This window comes from Theropithecus gelada, chromosome 19 (genome assembly GCF_003255815.1).
Source record: "Theropithecus gelada isolate Dixy chromosome 19, Tgel_1.0, whole genome shotgun sequence".
NCBI classification, from domain to species: domain Eukaryota; kingdom Metazoa; phylum Chordata; class Mammalia; order Primates; family Cercopithecidae; genus Theropithecus; species Theropithecus gelada.
Window position 1 is genome coordinate 43784564 of NC_037687.1, and position 22832 is coordinate 43807395.

Sequence of the window (22832 nt, forward strand, 5' to 3'; positions counted from 1 at the left end):
GTGGTGGCTCACGCCTGTAATCCCAGCACTTTGGGAGGCTGAGGTGGGCGAATACCTGAGGTCAGGAGTTCGAGACCAGCCTGGCCAACATGGCGAAACCTCGTCTCTACTAAAAATACAAAAATTAGCTAGTCATGGTGGCGGAAGCCTGTAATTCCAGCTACTTGGGAGGCTGAGACAGGAGAATCACTTGAACCCAAGAGGCAGAGGTTGCAGTGAGCTAAGATGGCACCACTGCACTCCAGCCTGGGCAACAGAGCGAGACTGCCTCAAAAAACGAACAAACAAACAAAAAACCCAAGAAGGAACACCTGCTGGGTCCCTCGATCCCCTCCCAGCTTCTTGGGAACCAGAGGAACAGAGGGAGAAAAACAGACAGCCTAGGACAAGGCAGACTAGGCCAGCTAAGGGTCCAGGGTCACCCCTTACCTCACATTGCGGTCCTGGCAGGCCACGGCCACGTACTTCTGGGTGATGTCAATGTCCATGTCATACAAGGTGGTTTTCTCTGCTACGTGGTGGGTACGGACAAAGTGTAGTCCATCTGAACCCTGGCAGGGCCGGCACGACCTTCACAGAATGCCCCAATAACCCCCCACCCCAGCCCCCAAGGAGGCCATGCCACCCTACCCGCTGGGCACTGCGAAAGTAGATGCTCTTGTCGGCCCCACAGCTGATCATCTGGATGTCTCTGTTGCCTGGGGGAGGAGGACGCTGTGTGTTAGACAGGACTGGGCCACATGGGCAGGGGACCCTAGCTGGGGAACTCCACTGCAAGAGCCATCAACCAACTGTGCTGGGATCAAGGAAGGCTTCCTGGAAGTGGTGAGGTGGGTGCTAGGTCTGGGTGGGACTCTCAAGATATGAGCTGTGTGTGTGAGGGGGCACAGGTGGAGCTGTGGGCAAGGCAGGCTCTGCAGAGCAAGGGCATATAGAGAAACAAAGGCTGGGGACAAAGAAGGGACACCCTCTCCAGTCTGGGATTGAGATAGGTGACTTCAGCAGCAGAGTAGAGGCAGGACTGTAGCAGGGACCAGTGGAGACAGGCTGGGAGGCTCGTGCCATCAAGATCAATTGCAAGATCCACACGAGCCTTGGGCCAGGCCCCATGCATGTGGCTGGTCTTTCTGAATGCTCACCACCCATCCCACTGGACAAGTGTGAACACAGAGGTTCACAGAGTCCTTGTCCCAAGGCACACAGAGGAGGGGGCAGGACTGAACCCAGGCATTCTCTGGTGCCAGGGTCAAAGATGTTAAACACCTCTCTGAACCTGGGCCTCCCCTTTGAGCCTCAGCTTCCTGTCCGTACAATGGGTATGGTGACAGTCCCTTCCCTGGAGAGTGGTGTGAAGCCCTTGGAACAGGGACTGCCACATGGTAAGCACTAGACACAGTCTTGCTTTTATTATTCTCATTTCTTTTTTTTTGAGGTAGAGTCTTGTTCTGTTGCCCAGGCTGGAGTATAATGCTGTGATCTCAGCTCACTGCAACCTCCACCTCCTAGGTTCAAGCAATTCTGCTGCCTCAGCCTCCCAAGTAGCTGGGATTACAGGCACGTGCCACCACACCTGGTTAATTTTTGCATTTTTAGTAGAGACAGGGCTTCACCATGTTTGTCAGGCAGGTCTTGAACTCCTGATCTTGTGATCTGCCCACCTCAGCCTCCCAAAGATTATAGGCATGAGTCACCGCCCCCTACTGTCTCATTTCTTTATAGAATAACAGTTTGGTGAGGATGAAACAACAGAACAAATATAAAACTCTTAGAGTTTCGGCACATCAGACATGCTCCTTCATGACAGGACATTTGAGAGGGTCCAGGCCTGACATACAAGTATTAGATGTTGCTCAAGGAGGAGTCGTTGGCTTACAGAAGGGAGTGAGCCCCATATAAGCGAGGAAGCGTAACCTGGGAGGGACCCAGAGAAGGCCTGCAAGCCTCTGGTAATGTTCTGCTTTTTAACCTGCATGTGGTGAATCTAAGTACCGTATTTAACAATATTACGACCACGAGCAATTAGAACAGTCTCTGCTATCAACAATGTCTCAGTTCAAACCTCGCTCCTAAGAACTGTGAAGTGGATACTCGCTGGCTTTTTTTTTTTTTTTTGAGAGAGAGTCTTGCTCTGTCACCTAGGCTGGAGTGCAGTGGCACAAATTTTGGCTCACTGCAACCTTGGCCTCCCGGGTTCAGGCTATTCTCCTGCCTCAGCCTCCCAAGTAGCTGGGATTACAGGCGTGCGCCACCATGCCCAGTTACTTTTTAAAAAATTTTTAGTAGAGACGGGGTTTCACTATGTTGGCCAGGCTGGTCTCAAACTCCTGGCCTCAGGTGATTTGCCCGCCTCAGCCTTCGAAAGTGCTGGGATGACAAGTGTGAGCCACCACACCTGGCCTATAGTCTTCTTCCTCTTTCTTTTTTTTTTTTTTTTGAGACAAAGTCTCACATTGGCTCCCAAGCTGGAGTGCAACCACTGGCGCAATCTCAGTTTGCTGCAAGCTCTGCCTCCCAGATTCACGTAATTCTCCTGCCTCAGCCTCCTGAGTAGCTGAGATTACAGGCGCACACCACCATGCCTGGCTAATTTTTTTGTATTTTTAGTAGAGACGGGGTTTCACTATGTTGGCCAGACTAGTCTCAAACTCCTGACCTCATGATCTACCTGCCTTGGCCTCCCAAAGTGCTGAGATTACAGGCGTGAGCCATGGCACCTGGTCATTATTCTTTTTTTTTTTTTTTTGAGACGGGGTCTCACTCTGTTGCCTAGGCTGGAGTGCAGTTGTATGAACTGAGCTCACTGCAGCCTGCACCTCCCAGGTTCAAGGAATTCTCCCACCTCAGCCACCTGAGTAGCTGGGATTACAGAAACACCACCACATCCAGCAAATTTTTGTATTTTTAGTAGAGATGGGGTTTCACCATGTTGTCTAGGCTAGTCCCGAACTCCTGACCTCAGGTAATCTACCTTCCTCGGCCTCCCAAAGTGTTGGAATTACAGGCGTGAGCCGCTGCACCCGGCTCCAGCCATTATTCTTTATACTATACACAGATACTGTATTCACTTGTTTGGATATATATTTTACAGGAGAGTTGAAGAATGAATCCTTTTTTAGCAGGGTAGCTAGCAAGGCGCAGGGAGCGGGAAGGAAGGGGCTCACCAGCGAACTTGATGGCAGTGATGGAGGAGGAGTGGTCATCCAGCGTCTGCTCCAGGTTGTAGTTCTTCTCCACGTTCAGCACATGGATCAGCCGGTCCCGACTGGCTGAGGCCAGCAAGGTCAGCCCTGTGAGAGGAGAGAATAAGAGTGGTTCCTGAAGGCTGCGTGGGTGCCCTGGCCTCCCAGAAGGGCAGTGTGACCAAGCTGCCCAGTCCTCGGAGAAGGGGTCTTTGGTTCTTCAACTGTAGCCAATTTGGCCCAAGCCTGGCAAGGGCCACTCCCTCAGCTCTGTGTGGTCTTTCTCAGAGTCCCCACACCCTGGCATTTCACCTCCTCACCACCAGCTCAGGAGGATGAATCTCGATGGGCACATGGACGCTCCTCCAGGGACATCCACAGCAGACACTCCAGCAGAGCCCAGTGCTCTTGCCTGCTGGGTCCGACTCCTTGGCATGCTGGGTAAAGCCCTGGCAACCTCTCAGCCTCTTCCAAAACCAATGTCCTCTCACCCTCTGAGGTCTGGCTACTTGGGCCTTGTTCAGGTTCTATTGACTGCCTGTGGCCAGACTCCCATCTGCCACCAGCCTTCCCTACTCTGGTCACTTGCTATGTCTGAGGCCTAACAACATGACCTGAGGCAGAGGGGAGATCAGGAGAGGCGAACCGAGTGAAGAGATGTTTAAAGACAAGTTGGTAGGGCACACGGCATGGGGGATGGGAGATCGAAAGAAGAGCATGGGCAAAATCACATCAAGATATAACTCCACCATCTCCATAACTCCCAAAGTGCTGGGATTACAGGCATGAGCCACCGTGCCTAGCAAAGAAAAAATCTTGAGGAGCCGGGCGCGGTGGTTCACACTTGTAATCCCAGCATTTTGGGAGGCCAAAGTGGGTGGATCACCTGAGGTTAGGAGTCCGAGACCAGCCTGGCTAATATGGTGAAACCCCGTCTCTACTAAAAATACAAAAATTAGCCGGGTGTGGAGGGGGCGTGCCTGTAATCCCAGCTACTCTCGAGAGGCTGAGGCAGGAGAATCACTTGAACCTGGGAGGCGGAAGTTGCAGTGAGCCAAGATCATGCCATTGCTCTCCAGCCTGGGTGACAGAGCAAGACTCTTGTCCCAAAAAAAAAAAAGCCGGGTGTGGTTGTTCATGCCTGTAATCCCAGCACTTTGGGAGGCCAAGGCAGGCAGATCACCTGAGGTCAGGAGTTTGAGACCAGCCTGGCCAACATGGTGCTGAAACCCTATCTCTACTAAAAATATAAAAATTGGCCAGGCATGGTGGCAGGTGCTTGTAATCCCAGCTACTTGGGAGACTGAGGCATGAGAATCACTTGAACTGGGAGGTGGAGGTTGCAGTCAGCAGAGATGGCGCCACTCCCCTCTAGCCTGGACAGAGTCCATCTCAAAAAAAAAAAAAAAATGAGGAATTTGGGTGAAGCCTATAGGGTGTTCATTATAATATTCTCTCAATATTTCTATAGGCTTCAAACTTTTTGAAAATAATGCCTAACAATCAATCTATCTTCTTCAGTAGAAGATGAGCTGATTCACAATTCACTCATTCACACACCCACCCCTTTGGCTTGGGTGCTGGCACCAGCAGCGGGCAAGTCAAGCTGAGTCCTGCCTGCGAGTGTCTTGTGTTCTGGAGTTCCAGCCACTCTGGTCTCAGGGTCCAGCTACAGGGGCCCTTACCGAACACAAGACTCCCAGCTGTCATCCACAGATACTAACTACCCCTTTCTGTGGCCTTGCCAGGGGGGTTGCCTCCATGCCAGACCCCCATTCCACTCCTGCTGTGGGCTCACCTGTCTCTGGCTTGGAGTACTCCAGGCACAGCACCTCAGCATCATGGGCCTCCACCTTGACCAGCTCGTCCATGAAGTGCAGCTCGTGGATCCTGGGAGACACATACCGCCCGCTGAAGCCCCAGACCCCAGCCCCATGCGATCTGCCACTTCTAGAACAGGTCAGAATGGCCAGGCCGGCAACATGAGAACCCCTTATCATGGCCAAATACTCTAGAGATGTACAATCACTTTTCTCATTTAGAAACCTGCCATCATAAAGGGAGCTGTGTTGAGACAGGGAGCACCTCAGCAGGCAGCAGTCCCTTGTGGTGCATGCGCCAGAACATAGCCCCAGGGATCTAGGACAGTCCTCTAGGGTGACAGGCGTTTACACAGGGCTGCATCAGAGGTGGTTCCTGGGGTGGGGCAGGGGCCAGGGATTAGGGGCCAGAGGTCATAGTCCAGGATAGGAGCTATGGATGAGAACATCTGATTCCAGTCTCATTGTTAAGAGTCTCAAATCTAGACCTTCCTCATTCTCCTCAAATGAAATCAGTCATCAAGTCATCCCAGCTTCTCCATTCTACCTGCGTGATCTTAGTCCAGACACTTTGTGCCAATAACATCACTTACATCAGAGGGTCAGTGAGAGGATTAAATCAGTTAACGCAGTGCTCAGGCCCGCGTCCAGCAAGGGGGAAGAGCACTATCCCCATGTTAGCTCTTGGTACCGTTGTGCCCCTCTGGACAGTGCCATGTCAATGTGAGCAGCTCACTGACACACTGGGCTGGCCTCATACAGTGACTGGTATCAAAACAGGTGCCAATATTTAAATATAGAATTTCACAGAAAAAAAATCAGCACTTTCTGCTCTTCTTGACAACAGGAAGATGTGATAACTTGTAGCCTACTCTCCTGGGGCTGCCTGGTGGCTGCTGCCCCTTTATGTCCCCTCTAGCTCCCCCCAACTCTCTTCCATTCCCTAGTGGCTCCAGCACCCAAGTGGTCAGAGCAGTCATTTGTCATCTTAAACCTGGTCCCAGAGACAGGGCCTATGTCCCACTAGCACCTACTGGGTTGGTAACATCTTGCCAAACTTCAACAGGGCACATAAGCAGCCTGAACTCTCAGCTACCCCACCCTCCTAGCCCCTCTCCCAGGGCCACCAGGACCCTCCTCCAGCTGGCATCTTTTTTTTTTTTTTTTTTTTTTTGAGACGGAGTCTTGCTCTGTCACCGGGGCTGGAGTACAGTGGCCGGATCTCAGCTCACTGCAAGCTCCGCCTCCCGAGTTTACGCCATTCTCCTGCCTCAGCCTCCCAAGTAGCTGGGACTACAGGCGCCCGTCACCTCGCCCGGCTAGTTTTTTGTATTTTTTTTTTAGTAGAGATGGGGTTTCACCGTGTTAGCCAGGATGGTCTCGATCTCCTGACCTCGTGATCCGCCCGTCTCGGCCTCCCAAAGTGCTGGGATTACAGGCTTGAGCCACCGCGCCCGGCCCCAGCTGGCATCTTTGCTGACAGTTCAGCATTGGTACCATGTGGCTGGTGAAAGTGTCACTCTGCCCTAGAGTCATGTGAGCTTGCCTGTGCACTCTGTAGGCAAAGTCTGCACACCCTAGCTGCTGAGGTCCTGGTAGTCACCCTGCTCTCAGCCCTTCTGGAAGCCTCTTCCGAGCTTAAGTTCCCAATGCGGGCTGTTTATGGGATTACTATTCACAGCCCCTCATTCCCAATGGGCAGCAGGAGGTGCCAAGGCCAGGGCTCCTGCCCACTGCCCTGAGAATCCGAGCTGGAGCTGGGAGGTGTACACTGGACTCTGCCAGGGCCCACTTGCCTCAAATTTCCACTTCGGTCGCCTGAAGCCAAATGCTGGCCGTCAGGACTGACCTGCATGACCCGCACCCCGGCTTTCACGTCCATGGGCGTCCCATTCTCACTCCCCCGGTCTGGGAAGTGTGACATGTCCTGCAGGTGCTGGATGTCATTCTCCACATACACAACCTTCAGCAGGGTCTGCAGGAAGGACAGGGCTGAGGTCAGCACCACAAGCAGCTCAGAAGCACCTCTGAAATCGTGTCCCTCCATAGCCAGTCTCTTCTTCATTAGTAATACAACCCTAATTTTGAGCTGGGAGTTTCACCAATCAGAATAATTATTTCCTTGTCTCCCCTGCAGCTAGATAAGAATATGTGATTAAGAACAATTAAACATAAAGCTAGCATGTATTCTTCTGCTGTCTTTTCTCCATCCTGCAGCCTGGAACTTGGATATGATAGCAGGAGTCCCCACAGCCACACTGGTCATAAGGACATAGCCTACTCCCTCAAATGACAGAGTAGAGAGCTGGAAGGCCCTTGGATCCCTAAGGGCTTCCTGCAGAACGTCTAAACTGGTTACCTCCAGACTACTTTTATGAATCAGAAACCTAACTTTTACCTCTTGAGTTTTTCTATTGTGTGCAGTCAAAAACAGCATGTATATCACAGGTACAGAGGAGATGATAGTAGCACTGGGTGGGGAATGAGGGGAGTAATAAAAATGTACCTGTGGGGCACCTGCTACAGCCTCCTGCATCAAGGGTCTTTTTAGTTCCAATCGCACTGGCCTCTTTCAGGTTTTCCAATTCACCCCGCTGTTTTCCACTCCAGGGCCTTCATACAGGCTATTCCCTAAGTATAGACTCTCTCCCCTTCCCTCTTTACTCTTCCCAATCTCAACTTAGCTGTCCCTTCCGTGGGAAACTGCTCTAGATGTCCCAGATAAGTTCACATGCTGCTGCTCTATGTCCTACTAGCACCCTGCACATTTTCCTTCATGGTGCTTGTTGCACTTGTGATTGTGCGTAACGTGGATGGTTGTCAGTTCACTGCCTGCCCTCACTAGATTGTGTGTGCCACAGGGCAGAAAAGTCTTAGTCGCTCTTGTGTCCCTAGCATGTAGCAAAGCACATGGCATGGACCTTAATAAGCGACTGCAGAATAAATGAATGCATGACTCAGGTCTCAGCTCCCCAGAGACGCCCTCTCACTGGCCTCACAATACTAACCAAAATTTCTTCAGCAAACTCTTCTTCCCAGCCTCCTATCATGGCTCTCGCCAGCATTCTGCCTGCACCCCACTGAGGCCTCACTGTGTGGCAGCCAATGGACAGGGGGAGCCCCGGAATGGCCTGGCTCATTAGGTGCTCTCCCAGGGAATTCCATCTGAAGACTTAGGAAGCAATTTCACCTCTGCTGGGTGTGTTTGGCTGCTGGGAGTGGCCATATCCACACATCTGCAGAGCAGGAGCCAACTGGCAAAGAATCAGAGAGGATAGACTGTGCCACCTCAGAGAGGGAGCAGGAGAAAGAGAAACAAGAGGAAGCGATGCAGAGAGGGACTCGCCTTGGTTGCCGGCTCTTGCCCTAGTGGAACCTAACATTTCGGGTCCATCAGACTCCTTCCTGCCCCTACATTCAAGCTTACAGTATTGTTCCTCCTGAAAGATGGTTCACAAAGGAAGCCACTCACATTGCTGAAGATGTTTTTCTGCCAGTGAGAATCAGGGCTGCTGTCCAAGTTCCAGAAGCGAATGGTGTTGTCTGAAGAACAAGTCAGAAAGGATCCTGATGGCAAACAAGCTCTCTGGTCTTCAAACTCAGGATACACCTACAGTTCCCGGAGGACAAGGCAAAGGATGACTCAATGACAGCACTATGACTTACTGTTGCATTTTCATGGGAAAAAAAAAAGTAAGTTAAAGATAAACAGGTGTCCTGCAATACTTTCTATGCTAAAAATAAACAAGGGAAAAAAAAGGATACAAAATGTTACCACATGTCTATGTCCCACCTTCAGCCTAGGCCTTAATATATACCCTCAAATAAACTTTCAAGGGAAATGTGGAACTCAAACATCACTAAACACAAAAGAAAACAATGTACCATGAGCAAGAAGTAGCACAAGCAACAGAGTCTAGCAAGACTTCAAATACTGAAATTATTAAATCAAGGGAAGTGGCGCATGCCTGTAGTCCCAACTACTTGGGAGGCTGAGGCAGGAGGATTACTTGAGACCAGCAGTTCAAGTCCAGTCTGGCCAACATATGAGACTGTGTCTCCAAACAAACAAACAGACAGACAAACCAAAAACAAAATAAAAAACCCAAATTGAAATTATCAGACAGAATACAAAATAACTATGATCAATATGTTTGACGAACTAAAAGATAATTTTGACAAGATTAAAAGTATGCAGCCAACCAGAAATTATAAAGATTAACCACGCAGGGCTGAAAAAGAACCAAACAGAACTGCTTCTAGAAATGAATAATAAAAACATATTGGCCAGGTGCAGTGACTCATGCCTGTAATCCCAGCACTTTGGGAGGCCAAGGCGGGCAGATCCCCTGAGGTCAGGAGTTCGAGACCAGCACCCCAGACGCTGGCTTCCCCAGCGTCTCTACTAAACCCCGTCTCTACTAAAAATACAAAATTAGCCGGGCATGGTGGTGCATGCCTGTAATCCCAGCTATTCGGGAGGCTGAGGCAGGAGAATTGCTTGAAACTGGGAGGTGGAGGTTGCAGTGAACCGAGATCGTGCCATTGCACTCCAGCCTGGGCAACAAGAGTGAAGCTCCGTCTCAAAAAAATAAAAATAAAAAAATAAAAAATAGGCCAGGCACGGTGGCTCATGCCTGTAATCCCAGCACTTTGGGAGGCCAAGGTGGGCAGATCACGAGGTCAGGAGATCAAGACCATCCTGACTTAACACGGTGAAACTCTGTCTCTACTAAAAAAAAAAAAAGGCCGGGCGCGGTGGCTCAAGCCTGTAATCCCAGCACTTTGGGAGGCCGAGATGGGCGGATCACGAGGTCAGGAGATCGAGACCATCCTGGCTAACACGGTGAAACCCCGTCTCTACTAAGAAATAAAAAAAATAGCCGGGCGAGGTGGCAGCGCCTGTAGTCCCAGCTACTCGGGAGGCTGAGGCCGGAGAATGGCGTGAACCCGGGAGGCGGAGCTTGCAGTGAGCTGAGATCCGGCCACTGCACTCCAGCCTGGGCGACAGCGCGAGACTCCGTCTCAAAAAAAAAAAAAAAAAATACAAAAAATTAGCTGGGCGTGGTGGCAGGCGCCTGTAGTCCCAGCTACTCAGGAGGCTGAGGCAGGAGAATGTTGTGAACCCAGGAGGCGAAGCTTGCAGTGAGTCAAGATCATGCCACTGCACTCCAGCCTGGGCAGCAGAGCGAGACTCCGTCTCAAAAACAAACAAATAAATAAATAAAAATAAAAACATATTAAAAACCAAAGATTAGCTCTCTGGTCTCGGCTGCAGAAGCGAGATGACGAAGGGAACGTCATCGTTTGGAAAGCGTCGCAATAAGATGCACACATTGTGCCGCCGCTGTGGCTCTAAGGCCTACCACCTTCAGAAGTCGACCTGTGGCAAATGTGGCTACCCTGCCAAGCGCAAGAGAAAGTATAACTGGAGTGCCAAGGCTAAAAGACGAAATACCACCGGAACTGGTCGAATGAGGCACCTAAAAATTGTATACCGCAGATTCAGGCATGGATTCCGTGAAGGAACAACAACTAAACCCAAGAGGGTAGCTGTTGCAGCATCTAGTTCATCTTAAGAATGTCAACGATTAGTCATGCAATAAATGTTCTGGTTTTAAAAAATACAAAAAACAAAACAAAACAAAACAAAACAAAAAAACCCCCAAAGATTAGATATAATTGAGGAGAAAATTAAGTGAACTAAAAGATAGAACTAAAGATGTTTAGAATGAATCTGAGAAGGACAAAGAGCCACCATATAAAGAGATCTCAAAATATGGAAGATTGAGAACTGGGAAGACGATAGTAGCGGCATTAATTTTTTTAATTTCCCAAAATCTCGACATAAGAAAAACATCAACCAGATGGCAAAACCCAAACCTACAGACAACATTTATAGCAAAACTCAGTGACAAAATACTCCCATAACCCCCAAAATACAAGTGAGTGGGACAAACCACCACTAGTCACAAGACCTACATATCAGCATGCATGTGGGAGATAGAGAAGCAATGAGGCATCTGACAGACCCAGCAACAGGATAATTCCAAAGTAGCCAACAAGTGTTCACTGGAAAGCACACTGGGCCAAACTGGACAGCAGCTGAAACTGGGAGGGTTTCATCCGCCCCAGCAGCAGTTGAGTGTAAGGGGTAAGGCCTAAAGGGACTGGAGAAGATCCTGTGAACTCTCAAAACTGAGCTGCCAGGGCTCCCTTTCAGGACAAAGCCCCACACTGAAGAGAAACTGCTGAGAGTAGAAACAAAACTGATCAATCACAACAGGGACAGGAGAAATAAAGTAAACAGGAGATTCAGATTAAAGGAGAGACATAACAGAAAAAGAGGACCACAAGAAGGAACTATCAGAAAGCAGGCTGCCATATTTTAACACAGAAAAATAACAGAAGCCTATAATCCCAGCACTTTGGGAGGCTGAGGCAGGAGGATTGCTTGAGCCCAAGTTTGAGACAAGCCTGGGCAGCATAGTGAGACCCCATCTCTATCAAAACTAAAAAATTAGCTGGGCATGGTAGTGCATGCCTGTGGTCCCAGCTACTCGGGAGGCTGAGGCAGGAGGATTGCTTGTGCCTACGAGGTTGAGGCTTCAGTGAGCTGTGATCATGCCACTGCACTCCAGCCTAGGCAAGAGAGAGATTCTTTCTCGAAAACAAACAAAACAAAACAAAACAAAACAACAAAACATGCCACTCCACCCCCATTAAAAAACAGAAGACAGAGTTCTCTCTTGTGAATTTGGAAAATCTGTCCTGAAGCACACCAAATTCTAATATTTCAGAAAAACTGGTATCACGTAAAAATGAACAACAGGAAAGGACCAAGGTCAAATCTAACAGTCACTCTTAAAAAGGAAGAAGAAGAAGAAAAAAAAGCACATCAGAAACATATTTTCACAAAAAAGATAAAAACTATAACTTACTTTTTTTTTTTTTTTTTACAGAGTCTTGCCCTGTCGCCCAGGCTGGAGTGCAATGGCATGATCTTGGCTCACTGCAACCTCCACCTCCTGGGTTCAAGCAATTCTCCTGCCTCAGTCCCCCAGGTAGCTGGGATTACAGGCGCCCGCCACCACACCCAGCTAATTTTTTTGTATTTTTAGTAGAGACCGGGTTTTGCCATGTTGGCCAGGCTGGTCTCAAACTCCTGACCTCAGGTGATCCACCTGCCTCAGCCTCCCAAAGTGTTGGGATTACCAACATGAGCCACCATGCCTGGCCTACTATTTCAAAAGAAGGTAAAAGATATTTAAAAAATGATCCAAGCCGGGCGCGGTGGCTCAAGCCTGTAATCCCAGCACTTTGGGAGGCCGAGGCGGGTGGATCACGAGGTCAGGAGATGGAGACTATCCTGGCTAACATGGTGAAACCCCGTCTCTACTAAAAATACAAAAAACTAGCCGGGCGTGGTGGTGGGCGCCTGTAGTCCCAGCTACTTGGGAGGCTGAGGCGGGAGAATGGCGTGAACCCGGGAGGCGGAGCTTGCAGTGAGCCCAGATCACGCCACTGCACTCCAGCCTGGGAGACACAGCAAGACTCCATCTCAAAAAAAAAATAAAATAAAATAAAATAAAAAATAAAATAAAAAATAAAAATAAAAATAAAAAATGATCCAAGATATGAAAAGCAACCTAGAAAAACTCAGAAACAAAGTGATGTAACTTAAAGAAAGAACTAGGTCAGGCGCAGTGGCTCACGCCTGTAATCCCTGCACTTTGGGAGGCCGAGGTGGGCAGATCACTTGAGGTGAGGAGTTCGAGACCAACCTGGCCAGCATGGCAAAATCCTGTCTCCATTAAAAAAACAAAAATTAGCCAGGCGTGGTGGTGCGTCTGGAATTCCAGCTACTCAGGAATCTGAGGCAGGAGAATTGTTTGAACCTGGGAGCTTGAGGTTGCAGTGAGCGGAGATCACGTCACTGCACTCCAGCCTGGGCGACAAAGTGAGATTCCATTTCAAAAAAAAAAAACCTTGTACTTATACGTTCATAGCAGTGGTATTCACAACAGCCATAAGGTAGAAACAACCCAAGTGGCCGTCAACTGATAACAGAGAACAAAATGTGTTCTATCCATACAATGAAATACTATTCCGCCATAAAAAGGAATGAAGTACTGACACATGCTACAACATGTATCTTGAAAACATTATGCTAAGTGAAAGCCAGGCACAAAAGCCCACATATTCTATGATTTCACTTATAAAAAATATTCAGGTCAGGCATAGTGGCTCACACCTGTAATCCCTGCACTATGGGAGGCTGAGGTGGGTGGATCACCTGAGCTCAGGAGTTCAAAACCAGCCTGGGCAACATGGTGAAACCCTGTCTCTACTAAAATACAAAAAATTCATCAGGCATGGTGGCATGTGCCTGTAATCCCAGCTACTCTAGAGACTGAGGCATGGGAATTGCTTAACTCGGGAGGTGGAGGTTGCAGTGAGCCGAGATTGTGCCTCTGCATTCTAGTCTGGGTGACAGAGCAGGACTCCATCAAAAAAAAAAAAAAAAAGAAAGAAAGAAAGAGGAAAAGAAAGGAAAGAGCCGGGCACGATGGCTCATGCCTGTAATCCCTGCACTTTGGGAGGCCGAGGTGGGCGGATCATGAGGTCAAGAGATCAAGACCTGGCTAACACGGTGAAACCTCATCTCTACTAAAAATACAAAAAATTAGCTGGGCATGGTGGCGGGCACCTGTAGTCCCAGCTACTCAGGAGTCTGAGGCCAGAGAATGGTGTCAACCTGGGAGGCGGAGCGTGCAGTAAGCTGAGATTGCGCCACTGCACCACTCCAGCCTGGGTGACAGAGCGAGCAAGACTCAGTCTCAAAAAAAAGGAAGGAAGGAAAGGAGAGAAAAGAAAACGGAAAAGATTCAGAACAGGTAAATCCATAGATAGAAGCAGATTAGTCATCTCCATCGATGGGGGGAGTGGGGAATGGGGAGGACTGCTTAACAGATACAGGATTTTTTTGGGTGGGTGGGTGATGAAAATGTTCTGAAACTAGAGAGTAACGATGGCTGCATGACACTGTAAGTGTACTAAGTGCCACCAAATGGTAACTTTAAAATAGCTGAAATGGTAAATTTCATGTCATGTATATTTTACCACTATATATATATAATTCCCCATTCCAAAATAAACAGGGGTCAAAAGGGAGAGACTATAGTATGCAATGGCTACATATTCAGATCCTGTAACTATAGTATAACTATTTTAAAAATTGGAGAGAGTAGAGAGAACATATGCAATACAATTGTTTTAACTGTCTTCAGAACTGAAGAGCTGTCCGTTCTCAGACTGTTGCATGTAAACGTGGGAAAAAGCAAATGAGTTAATGGGGATATTCTAATTCCATCATCCCCTGTGTCCTTAAGAACTAGGCTTCTGGAAACATCAACCCAATAGCTATGAGTATCCCTAACACCCAACTTGTGATTTTGAAATCCCAATTTGTACTAAAAAAATACACCTGGCCTTTTCTTTCTCTTTTTTCTTTTCTTTTTTTTTGTGATAGGGTTTCACTCTGTCACCCAGATTGGAGTACAGTGGCTTGATCTCAGCTTAATGCAACCTCTGCTTCCCGGGTTCAAGTGATTCTCATGCCTCAGCCTCCCGAGTAGCTGGGACTACAGGCGCCCGCCACCATGCCTGGCTAATTTTTTGTATTTAATGGAGACAAGGTTTCACCATGTTGACCAGGTTGGTCTCAGACTCCTGGGGTCAGGTAATTCCCCTGCCTCAGCCTTCTAAAGTGCTGGGATTACAGGCATGAGCCACTACACCCAGCCCAAAAAACTAAACATGGTCTTTTCAAGAAATGGTTGATTCCTGATATGGGACAGGAAAGGTACAAGATGAGACTGGAACATATTGGCATCCCAGGCAGCAAGGTGGCTATCAAGAAATACTAGGGTCATGTCCAAAGGACTCAGGAGCCAATGTTAAGAGGCTCTCACTGGCCAAAGATGGGATGATATGAGCTCCAATAAAGTTAATAATTATAATAGATTAAAACATATCTGATATATTTAAATATATATGAGTTTATAATGATATTAAATAAAACTAGTTACCTTTAGAGGATAGGGAACCAATTCATTATCTTGAAAACTGGTAAATAAAGGGAAAGAATCAAGTATTTCTCCTGCCTTTCCTATATGAATTATAGCACTGGGTGACCAAATGGCAGATGAGAGCAAATATCTCTTCGTGTAAGTAGTCCAACTAATAAAAATAAATTATAGAATTAGAATATCACCATATTGCAACCCTCAATAAATGGGTCCAGGCATTGAGCATCAATAGCTGCTAACAGGCCAGGCACAGTGGCTCACACCTGTAATCCCAGCACTTTGGGAGGCTGCAGCGGGCAGATCACTTGAGGTCAGAAGTTTGAAACCAGCCTGGCCAACATGGTGAAACCCTATCTCTACTAAAAATACAAAAATTAGCCAGGCGTGGTGGCGGCTGCCTGTAATACCAGCTACTTGGGAGGCTGAGGCAGAAGAATTGCTTGAAACCAGGAGGTGGAGGTTGCAGTGAGCTGAGATAGTGCCACTGCACTCCAGACTGGGGCAACAGAGCAAGATTCTGTCTTGTGGGGGGGCGGGAAGCTGCTAACAATAATTGATAAACTCTACATATCGTTTGTGTGATTTTTATGATGTTTATTTTCAGAAACATGAAGAATACAGGTAGAACCTTAGAGTTATAGAAGAGAGAATAGGCCGGACATGGTGGCTCATGCCTGTAATCTCAGCACTTTGGGAGGCTGAGGTGGGCGGATCACCTAAGGTGGGGAGTTCAAGACCCGTCTAGCCAACATGGAGAAACCTCGTCTCTACTAAAAATACAAAATTAGCCAGGTGTGGTGGTGCATGCCTGTAATCCCAGCTACTCGTGAGGCTGAGGCAGGAGAATCGCTTGAACCTGGGAGGTGGAGGATGCTGTGAGCCGAGATTACACCATTGCACTCCAGCCTGGGCGACAAAAGTGAAACTCCATCTCAAAAAAAAAAAAAAAAAAAGCAGAGAGAGAATAGGGTAGAAGCAGTATTGGCTGACAATTTTCTAGAACTGATGAAAAGATCTATCCACAGATACTGCTGCTGAACAGCTATATACATAAACAATAAGGAGATGCAAAGAAAATCAACTGAAGACACATAATAAAATTGATAACAGTGAGGGTGACAGGGAGCAGAATTGGGGGCAGGGAGGTCATCAATGTAGACTGTAGCCTTATCTATAATATTTCACCTATTTTCCCAAATTTTTAAAAATTTCATATATAAATTTTAAGTTACTAAAAAACATTCTTTGAATGGAAAAAAAGTGCTGTCAACAAAAACGTCAGCGCCATGAAGGCAGACAGACTCAACCAGAGTCATACGGCTGAATGCTGTCTATTCAAAAGGACAAAGTTCTTTGTCACGGTCCTGAATCTGGCCACTGAAAACACAATTCCTCTAGGACAAACATTTCCAGTAAGAAATTTTCAGCCCCCCTGCCATAGCCCCTGCCGAGTAGCTGCAACTATAGGCACGCCTGGCTAATTTTCCATTATTTTTTGTAAAGCCGGGGTTTCCTCATGTTGCCCAGGCTGATCTCGAACCCCTGGACTCAAGTGATCTGCCCACTTCGATTTCCCAAAGTGCTGGGACTACAGGCATGAGTCACCGTGCCTGGCTAACTTTAGAGAATTTTTTAAAACCCACAAACTCACTCTCAGAAAATAAAAACTTCAAAACCTTTTTTTTTTCTAGACAGGGTCTCACTCTGTTACTCAGGCTGGAGTGTGGTGGCACAATCACAGCTCAGCGTAGCCTTGACATCCTAGACTCAAGTGACCTTCCTGCCTCCGCCTCTCGAGTAGCTGAGACCACACGTGTGTGCCACCATGCCTGGCTAATTTTTAAAAATTATTTGTAGAGATAGGGTCTTGCGTTGCCCAGGCTCATCTCAAACTCCTGGGCTCAAGTGATCCTCCCGCCTCAGACTCCCAAAGTGTTGGGATTACAGGAGTGAGCCACCATGCCCCGTCTTCAACTCTTTTTTTTAAAAAAGCAGTGAAATAGAGAAACAATCTCCACAGCAAAGCTTTCTGCAGAGTGCATGTTCCTGCCACAGGGCCTCTGTGCTTGTGGTTCTCCCCAGCAGTTGCAGGTCTCACTCCCCAATTTCCTGCAGGTCTCTGCTTAAATGTCCTCAGGAAGGTCTTCCCTGACCCCTCTCCTCTCTAGAATACCACCTGGATTCCCCTTCCCCTTCCCCGCCTCGTTTTTCTTCAGAGGGTTACTGCTGCTTGGCGTGTTATTCACTGATGATGTTTCCAGGTTTCCTTTCCCATCCAAATGTGAGCTCTTAAGGGCAGGGTTTTTGTGTCTGTGTCCTCAGCACCTAGGACAGGGCCTGACGCATAGGAGGTAGTCAATGAGTATCTTCTGAAGGAACTACTGAATGGGTTCCCAAACTGTGGGGAACTGTGCAGAGGCTGAACAGGGGCAGAGGGAGGGAGGGGGGGCTCACCTCCACGTTCCAAACGTAGGAGCTGTGGAAGAGCTCTGACCACACCTTGCCCACTCTGTTGATATCCTTGACATCCCAGATGTAGATGCTGTGGTCCTTATACACGCAGGACAGCCACTGGTGGATGGGGTCGAAGGTCAGTGCCACTGTATCTGGGTAGACTGCTTCTGCCTTCCTGTGGAAGAGGAAGCTAACAAGGCCACATGGGTAATCAATCACCATCAATGTCACTGAGTAGTGACAGCCACCTCTAGTGACAGTGGAGCTGCCTCCCCGGCAATACCATGCCTCATGGTATTTGTGGCCATCCATCTCTCCTGCTCCAATTCTACTTCTCCCTCTTCCCTCTTCCTCTGCTTTACTTCTCATGTAGAGGATACAAACCGGAAACTTTTGCCTGGCCCTGAGAGCAAATGAGTTTTTGATTCCTATGAACATTTCTCTCCCATCATTTCACCCAACTCAAGCTCCTGCTCTCTCTGAGCATACAAAGATAATAGGCATGTATCTTAGGTCCCACCTCTTCTTGGCCTCACCAACACATGATCAAAAAGCCTCTTTGCCCTAAGGAGGCTGGGGAGCTGTCTCGTGGCCTGGGGTCTCCCTATGAAGGCTACAGTTTACTGAGCATTTACACTGTGCCAGGCCGAGAATTTTACCTGCAATAAATTCTCACAACCACGATAAGAGGCAGGCACTATATTTTACATATGAGAAAACGGAAGCACAGGGAGGTATAGTCACCTTCCCAAGGTCACACAGCACAACAGAAGGCAGCAGAATTGTGAGCCCAGCTACTATAACACAACACTGCCTGTGGGTTGCTCACTCCCTCCTTTCCTTCATGACACCCAGTTCCCCTGTTCAGGTCCTGTCATGGAAAAGGCACCCAGGAGCTAGTATCCAGAAATCCACAAAGAGGCAGCCCTAGGCACCCGGCACCCCCTGGTTAGGTAGCCCCCGATTCCATAAAACAGACTTGCAACAAAGGAGAAGAAAAGCCACAGCCCAGCACTTCCATCCACTCTCGACACAGCAGCAGAGGGACCTAACATGTAAGGCCTGGTCATTTACCCCAACGCCCGAAACCCCCAGCAACTGCCCACTGACCTAAGGATAGACTACAGGCGACCCACACTGGCCTCATCTCCCACCATCCTCCCCGGGCACACTGGGCTCTGGCCACACAATCCCTCACTATTCCTGCAACATGACAAGCCCAGTGTACTGTCACCTCAGTTGCTGGGACCCAGCTCTCCACACAGCGGCTCCTTCTCACCAGACACCCAATCAGCACAGCCCACCCCGGGCACTCTCCTTTCAGAGTCCTTGCTGTGTTCCCCAAAGCACTGATGCCTATCTGAAATTACCTTCTTTGTGTCCTTGCTTATCATCGAGCCCCCCTGCTATACTGCACAGAGGCAGAGATTTTGCTACTTCACTATAGGTGTATCCTGCTTCCAGCCCAGGGCTGGCACTTAGCAGCTGCTTAGTAGGGGTCAGCCAGCCATGTGGATGCAAACACTCCACCACATTCACAGCTGCTCTGCACTGTTCTTCACCATGCTGACCGCTATCTGAGATGATACTGTTTATTCCTTTGTTTTCTCACTGACTGTTTCTTCCCCTACCCAGCCTCACTTCTCACTGTGAAGCTTGCCTTGGAAGGCAAGGACTTTTCTGCTTTGTAACGCCCAGGGCTGAGAGTCATGATGAGTATTTGTGGGATGGACAGATATATGGATCTGGAAGCATGGATGAATGTCAGTGGAGAGACTCTGGGTGGGCCCCTCCCGTTCCGTTCCCTCTCCCTGCAGGGCAGTACCTGGGCTCCAGGCCCTGTGCCACATCTACCCCAAGGTAGTGTGGCTTGGGCAGGTTGGCGAGGTAGTGCAGGCTGTGGGCCTGGAAGATGCGGACTATCCCATCTGTGCAGCCACAGAAGATGAGCTCCTGGCTGACACAGAGGCAGGAAGACAGGGAGACCTGTAGGGGCAAAAGGGACCCCAGTGGATTTGGTGCTTCACATGGCCTGGCCCAGGGACATGGGGACTGACAGAGCAGCCTTAGGCCTCCAGAGAAGACTTATAGTTCCTTGGGTCTAAGACAACCATTTTAGCATATTTTAAGATTTCTGAAATCAAGATATAGTATACTGCTGCTATTGAAATACATGTGTCCCCAGGTAGACAGAGATATGAACGGAGACAGAGATGTCACTGCCGTCTACAGAGAAACGCAGCTATGTATGAAAAATACCTGTTCAGCAGACTGCAATTTCAGGTAAGTCACTTGTAGTAACAGGGTTGAATGTTAAGCTTACATTTTTATTTTTTTTGAGATGGAGTTTTTTTTTTTGGTCGTCGCCCAGGCTGGAGTACAATGGTGCGATCTTGGCTCACTGCAACTTCCACCTCCCGGGTTCAAGCGATTCTCTTGCCTCAGCCTCCAGAGTAGCTGGGATTACAGGCGCCTGCCACCACATCCGGCTAATTTTTTTGTATTTTGAGATGGGATTTTACCATGTCGGTTAGGCTGGTCTTGAACTCCTGACCTCAGGTGATCCACCCACCTCGGTCTCCCAAAGTGTTGGGATTACAGACATGAGCCACTGCGCCTGGCCTTTAGGCTTAAATTTTATTCCCTTTTGCTTACAAACAACTTCATAATGACTATACTCCAAAGCAGTACAGAAAAAAGTTACAAGGCCGGGCGCGGTGGCTCAAGCCTGTAATCCCAGCACTTTGGGAGGCCGAGACGGGTGGATCACGAGGTCAGGAGATCAAGACCATCCTGGCTAACACAGTGAAACCCCGTCTCTACTAAGAAATACAAAAAACTAGCTGGGAGAGGCGGTGGGCGCCTGTAGTCCCAGCTACTCAGGAGGCTGAGGCCGGAGAATGGCATGAACCCGGGAGGTGGAGCTTGCAGTGAGCTGAGATCCGGCCACTGCACTCCAGCCTGGGCGACAGAGCGAGACTCCGTCTCAAAAAAAAAAAAAAAAGAAAGAAAAAAGTTATAGTATCTAGAAAGGACTGTCTATCCTACTAGGAAGTGCTAGACCTCTAGACGCAGTTTAAGGAGTTTTTCCAAATCTAGAGGGACTTAATTTATGAGTCATTTAGTGTTTAGGAACTAAACATCTATCTATTGAAAGCTTTTCACTTGCTTGAAAAAGAGAAAATGATGTTTAACCAACTAGGACAAATATAAAACTTGGAACTCTTTCACACGCCATTAACCTCAAAGGTGATCTCTGGAGTGAGTTACAAAGGCAAGCAAGGAACAGGAGAGAAAACCACAACGCTCTGGCTGATAGCCAAATGGGCAGCTGATTCCAGATGGGAAAATAGCTTGGACACAAACTTTCAGATACTAAAGGAAAGAAGCTCTGCAATGTATCGATAGATCATGCTTTAGTTTAAAAGTTTATGGCTGGGCACAGTGGGAGGCCAATACCGGTGAATCACTAAAGGTCAGGAGTTTGAGACCAGCCTGGTCAACATGGTAAAACCCTGTCTCTACTAAAAATACAAAAATTAGCTGTGCGTTGTGGCAGGCGCCTGTAATCCCAGCTACTTGGGAGGCTGAGGCAGGAGAATCGCTTGAACCTGGGAGGCGGAACTTGCAGTAAGCCGAGATTACACCACTGCACTCCAGCCTGGGCAATAGAGTAAGACTCCATCTCAAAAAAAAAAATTAAAAATAAATAAAAGTTCATGCATTTTGTGTAGTCTTTTTTGATTGAAAAGTTATTAAATCAATGATACCTCTGAGTTTTTAAAAATTCAATCCTCTACCAGCCAGAGTGCTCAAAGGAGAAGAGAAATGTGAAGTAGATCAAATAGTAACGGGAAAACAACTGTCACCTTGAGCCCATTTCAGGTTACCAAGCATGGTGCTCACTGCCTATATTATCTCACGTGACTTCTTTACCAGCTCTGTGGGGAGGGCAGCAGTACTCCCATTTTACAGATGTGGAACCTGAAGCTCAGAGAGGGGGTGTCATTCACCATTAGTCACATAAGCAGAACCTGTGTGGTCAATACTGATGAACACCCCTGCAGACACATATCATGAGAAAGAGCCTGTCCAACTGATGGCAGAGAGGGAGGTGGTACCTTCAGGTTGATCCACTTCTCCAGCACCCTCTTCTCATTGAACTGGCAGAGGAGGCCCGAGTAGGACACACAGAAGGTACTGCCTGCCATCCGGCCCCGACCGCAGGCCACACCACAGAAGATATTGTTGTGTAGCTCGCCCAGGATGCCTGAGCGCCCTACAAGGGGCACTGTGCTCGTCACCTGGAGACACAGAGGGCATAGTGAGATACTGTCCACACAGTTGAGCCCCCAACAGGGCCACGATGGGTCCTGCATGACCAGATGATAGGACACAACGAAACAGGAGAACTCCAAGAAGCTCTTCCAAATGGAGGAGAAGGAAAGAAACACTAGAACCCTGCCACTCTGGACAGGGGGGCTGGAAGCAGCAGTCCAAGAATGAGAGCTGGTCCCAGGGTCAGGGGGTTCCTGGCAGGGCCTGTGCATCAGCCCCCTGAGAGTAGGCCCAGAAGCAGCAGCTGGGCCTCTGAGAGGTCAAATGGCCCGAGACCGCTGCCCTCAAATCCCAGGGAGAAACAGGAGGCCATGCTGCCACAGATGGTGACTCCCTCAGGGCCTGGTTAAAGGGCCAGGGACAGAAACTCACCTTTGTCTCAGTGGAGACTTCCAAGAACCAGAACCTCACATGTCGGTTCCCAACAGTGACAAAATAGCTGCTGTCCTCTGAGAAGGAGAGGGCGATGACTCTACAAGATACCTTGTTGGAGGCCACTACGATGTCTTTCTGGAAGAATAAGTGCAAAGCTCGTGCCAGCACTCATTCCACTGGACTGCCTGGGCCTCCCTGCTCGTCCCCACTCCAAGTCTGTCTTCCTGGGACCCTCCAGGGAGCTGCTGTATGGGGAAACTTACGTGGGGCAACCTGCTCATTCCTCACCACAGAGGAGGGGACAGAGGCTTGGAATGGTCTCCCCAGGAGAGTATGTTCCAGAGCTCTCTCAAGGGTCTAAGCTCTGCAGCCCCCACATGGTATTGGGGACAGTCATGGCTGGGATGTAAGGACAACACAACCTATGGCTGTCACGGATGGGGCTCCTGCTCTGGGCCCTGCCCTGAGCCCTTCACAGGATAACCCATGAAATTCCCTCAAAAGCCCCATGAGGGAGGCGCCTCTCCCCAACCCTCCCAGGCTCAGAGGGGAAGATGTCATGTGCTCAAGGTCAC

General features: G+C 48.7%; 1 protein-coding gene and 1 pseudogene across 4 annotated transcripts in view; one reads left to right on the forward strand and one right to left on the reverse strand.

The window, feature by feature from the left end:
* The window catches only part of WDR62 (WD repeat domain 62), a 52441-nt gene that overhangs the window by 16336 nt on the left and 13273 nt on the right, over nt 1–22832 (reverse strand). For 2 of the 3 annotated variants that reach the window (XM_025368566.1, XM_025368564.1), the window contains exons 6-15: nt 22255–22392; nt 21666–21848; nt 19370–19530; nt 17545–17734; nt 8472–8609; nt 6796–6974; nt 4978–5069; nt 3162–3287; nt 631–698; nt 430–551 (exon numbers count right to left, since the gene is read on the reverse strand). In XM_025368566.1, the coding sequence (XP_025224351.1) occupies nt 430–551; nt 631–698; nt 3162–3287; nt 4978–5069; nt 6796–6974; nt 8472–8609; nt 17545–17734; nt 19370–19530; nt 21666–21848; nt 22255–22392 (1397 nt within the window). The remainder of the gene's footprint in view (nt 1–429; nt 552–630; nt 699–3161; nt 3288–4977; nt 5070–6795; nt 6975–8471; nt 8610–17544; nt 17735–19369; nt 19531–21665; nt 21849–22254; nt 22393–22832) is intronic. The other variant, XM_025368563.1, reaches the window with a different exon arrangement.
* On the forward strand, nt 6938–10617 carry LOC112613241 (annotated as a pseudogene). Its single transcript, XR_003116932.1, has 2 exons — nt 6938–6941; nt 10278–10617. The product of XR_003116932.1 is annotated as a 60S ribosomal protein L37 pseudogene (transcript).